Genomic DNA, 3,875 nt, shown 5'->3' on the forward strand with positions numbered 1-3,875 from the left:
CCCCCCCCCCCCAAATTACCATATGAGGAAGAAAGCCTGTCCACTCACAGGTGTCATCTGGTAATGAGCTAGATGCAAGAACCAACCTGAACTGAAGCACAGGAGCACTGCACCTAATGGCAGTGTATTGTTTGTAGCTTTAGCTAAGTAACACCATAAAATATTTGAATGTTTTAAAGCCTGTGCTTAGGGTAACAGGTGAATAACCCATTGGTCAGCATCCAGGGAGCCCCAGTAACTAAGCAGCAAACACTTAAGAGTTTAGGATCAGAAAGGCCTCCCAAATTAAGTCCAGGCCCCTGCTATTGCAGGCAAACATCCCTATATCCCTGTCAGATCAACCAAAATCTGAGTCTGGGTTTTTGCCTATGTGACAACTCAAAGGCTGATCCAACCTTGCAACTTTGATAACCATGCTCAGAAACTTCCCATCTAATCTGAATCATAGCCAGTTTCTACATTAAAAGCCATTGCTCTTTAGGCTTTTTCTCCTTCCTTGGAATTTAACCCCCAAAGTATTTATAGATAAAACAATCATATCCCCTTTCAGACTTTGGTTTGCTAAGATAAACGAATCAAAGATTTTTAACCTCCTGTTGCAAACTAGGTCATTTCCTTTTTGTTAGAGTGGCAGTTATCTTCACCTTTTTCATTTTGAATCAAGTCTCCCTTCAGTATGGCTAAGCAGAACAGTGTATAAAACACATGAAAAGGTGAGAATGTAACATCTTGACATGACATTAAATTTAATCCTGGTAATACAGGAAACACCTCAGCTAAATGCATCTTACGCTCATATTTGCCTTTTCCAAAGCTGTATCAACGTGGCTATATCTGATGGGCGGTAGCCATCATGCTGCCAAGTTCATCCAATAGATGGACTCCAGCCTACAATAGGAACTTGAAACCTTATGCATAACCTTGCACTTTGTACTATGGATTGGGATGTGTGAATTCACTCTACTGCTCTGTTTAATCCAATTGTACTGATGAGGTTCCCTGTTATTTTGGTAGAGACTTGCTGGCAATTTAGTCCCAAACTGATCAGGAAGCTGCATTAGTACTCTCCTTCCAGCCATACACCACCTTCAAACACCACTCAACCCTGCTCTGGAGTTGGCCTCCTACCTCAATATGCACTACATGGTAATAGCCTGCTTGGCAGACACTTGCTAACTGCCTCCAAAATCATCTCATGTAAATTAAATCGTCTCAGCACTGTTATGCTATGGAGTAGAAACTGTTCTCCTTCTGTCTTAACCTGGTCTCTCTCCTTTTGCTTTCTCAAGCTATATTCTTCACATTCAAGAGGACCTCAGTTTTATCACCATGATTAGTCCCTCTACATCTAGTATGTTTAAGTACCTAAGCTTTATTTGCTTTATACAGCAATCTATGGGTAGAAATCCTCCCCCATCCAAAGATAAAAAGCCCACTTCTCTCATTTTCATGTTTTGCATTGTAACTGCCTTTAAAAGCTATAAAATTTACATTATGTTAGTTATACCAGCCAACTTTAATGGGAGATCTTCCCTACTAATGTTTGTAGAGGTATACGCTAGTGTAGTAGAGCTGAGAACATCACATTCACCTTCTGGTGAAGAGGGACATCTCTATATGAACCTGTTCTCTATTATGCTGTTTATTATAGCCTACTTTCAAAGGCAGAGTTAACACAGCATGATCTTAAAACTTGGATTAGAAGAAGAATAAGAGACCAGGTGTCAGGTTTGATTTCCAGCCCCCCCCCGATGAGATATGAATGCTTCACAGTTTTAGAGCTTGAGAAATGTGGTCTCCCGCCCCCAGTATTCTGAATTTCATCTCAGACAACAATTTTTTTTTAAACACTGGGCTACTTTTAAAGAGTAGCAAATGAATACTGTACATTTCTTTAACTTGCAACAAATCTCCTATGCAAGGAAGAGAGACACGCAACTTGAGTTATTGTTTTTAATACAGTATGTTAGAAAATACAAATAAAATAAATGGTCAAAATAAAATGAGTTTCTGAAATCTAAAGATTTCTTGGTGACATTTACACATATGCTGTAGATTTCACAGATTATACACATTACTGTTCCCCCCCCCCGAAGATGCTCCATTTACTGGACTGCGGGAACAAGATGGAGCTTAGACATTTAAATAAGCGCCTCAATCCAATTCTGTATTTAGGGTGGGTGGGGGAGATTCCCCTTTCTTCTGAGTAAGGGAAGTTTTTTTTGAAGAAAGAGAACTAGGGGGAACCCCCACAAAAACCCCCCAACCCCCTCCCCATTCCTCCCTCTCCTTGCACTGCAGGGTTGTAGCTACGCTCAGCAAGGAGGACTTGCTCTAATTGGAACCATCAATGGCAATCCAGTTATTTGGAGAGTAATTAGCATAATTCAAGGCACTCATCCCAATACTGCCGGCCCAGAAAACTCCCCGTGCAAGCATCAGACAGCCAGCCTGGGTAATAAAGCATGTTCTTGGTGAAGAACGTGGAATGATCAAGCCATTCAACTCTCTCCAGAGTATCTAGGTCAAGATTAATTCACATTTCAGTTGACAGAGACACCAAGGAGAAGCACATTAATCTTTAATACAGGCAGCACTTTAAGAGCAGGCTGCTTTAATATGTCTAACAACAAAATGGTTAAAGGGTGTTTTAAAATGTACCAGCAGCTCTCTCAAGAGTGTTCATAGGCCACATTGAACGGAATCTCCTAACAAGGCCTTTCAGCCAACTTCACAGTTTAAGTTGCCCGGCATACACACAATTGGTTCTCAATAAACCAGTAGTGTCTACAATGCATTACCATTTACAACTATTCTGGTCACGTAACATTCACCTGCACGTCAAAAAACCCCCTGAAAAAGTACCCATAGTAACACTGCTTGTTTTTGATGCATGTGGTATCTGTAAGCTTCTCCCATAATGTAAAAATGCTTTCTAGATTAAAAGGATATTGCACTGTTTGTATTATGCTTTTGCCTCCCAATCTCATTCCAAAGATCCTTGAACTGTAAACAAGTCGGTTATTTTTGCAGTCTTCAGTATTGAACATCTGGATTCCAATATTTTGAAATCCAAACACCTTCATTACAGATACAGTAGCCTAAGCACAGTGGAAGTTTGTCCAGCTGCTTTCTTTGTACAGTAAGATTGTCCACTCTTCTTGCATTCATACTTTAAGCTTCTTCTTCTGGTCAAAGTATGCATCAAATCTTGATAGTGCATAGTCCTAAATAAGAGGGGGAGAAAAAAAACAAACAAACAAAGACTACTTAACCAATGGATGTGTAAGACCAGTGGTAATTTGAGTGTATTTTTGCAAGGAACAAAAGGAAAACTTAATAATGAATGAAAAATTAAGAACTTATCCAGGGCAAGGGAAGAGATAATCTGAAGTGAAGTTAATAAAATCTTATTCCAGGTTTTGAAATAGGGGTTCCAGATAAAGTGGGGTTTGAATTTAGGAATGCAGTTATTTCTGACTAACTCCATGTTTAGACAACTTCTTGATAACATTTCTTATTCTCAAGACCCTGGTTTATTGATTCTATGCTATTAGTACAGCAAGTAGCAGTGCACTATTAGAAAATAAAGTGTGCTGATCTCACTTTTACTTTTCAGTAAAAAGGAGTAAAAGGTTTTATTCTACATAAAATTTACTTGAGATAAGGAAGATAGGGTTTTCTTCTCAGTGTAGAAAGAAATAATCACCTGATGTTGCATGCGCCAATACAAGAGTTAGGTGGGCACAAGAAGCAAGCAAATAAGACACCCTACCCTTTGTTGTGCCACATCAGGTAGCCTTAAATAGTGCAGACATTTATTTGCATGGTGGCAGGAGAGTGCAGGCAGCTCCAGCTACCCTGAGGGCTTGAGG

General features: G+C 39.7%; 1 protein-coding gene across 1 annotated transcript in view; it reads right to left on the minus strand.

Moving 5' to 3' along the window:
• Positions 1–2,262: 2,262 nt before the first annotated feature.
• CHKA (choline kinase alpha) overlaps positions 2,263–3,875 on the minus strand; it is a 42,914-nt gene continuing 41,301 nt past the window's right edge. The window contains exon 13 of the mRNA XM_019519990.1: positions 2,263–3,227. Coding sequence (XP_019375535.1) covers positions 3,168–3,227 — 60 coding nt within the window. The 3' untranslated portion in view covers positions 2,263–3,167. The remainder of the gene's footprint in view (positions 3,228–3,875) is intronic.

Source organism: Gavialis gangeticus, unplaced genomic scaffold (genome assembly GCF_001723915.1).
Source record: "Gavialis gangeticus isolate Ggan-Ray unplaced genomic scaffold, GavGan_comp1, whole genome shotgun sequence".
In the NCBI taxonomy this organism is placed as follows: Eukaryota; Metazoa; Chordata; order Crocodylia; family Gavialidae; genus Gavialis; species Gavialis gangeticus.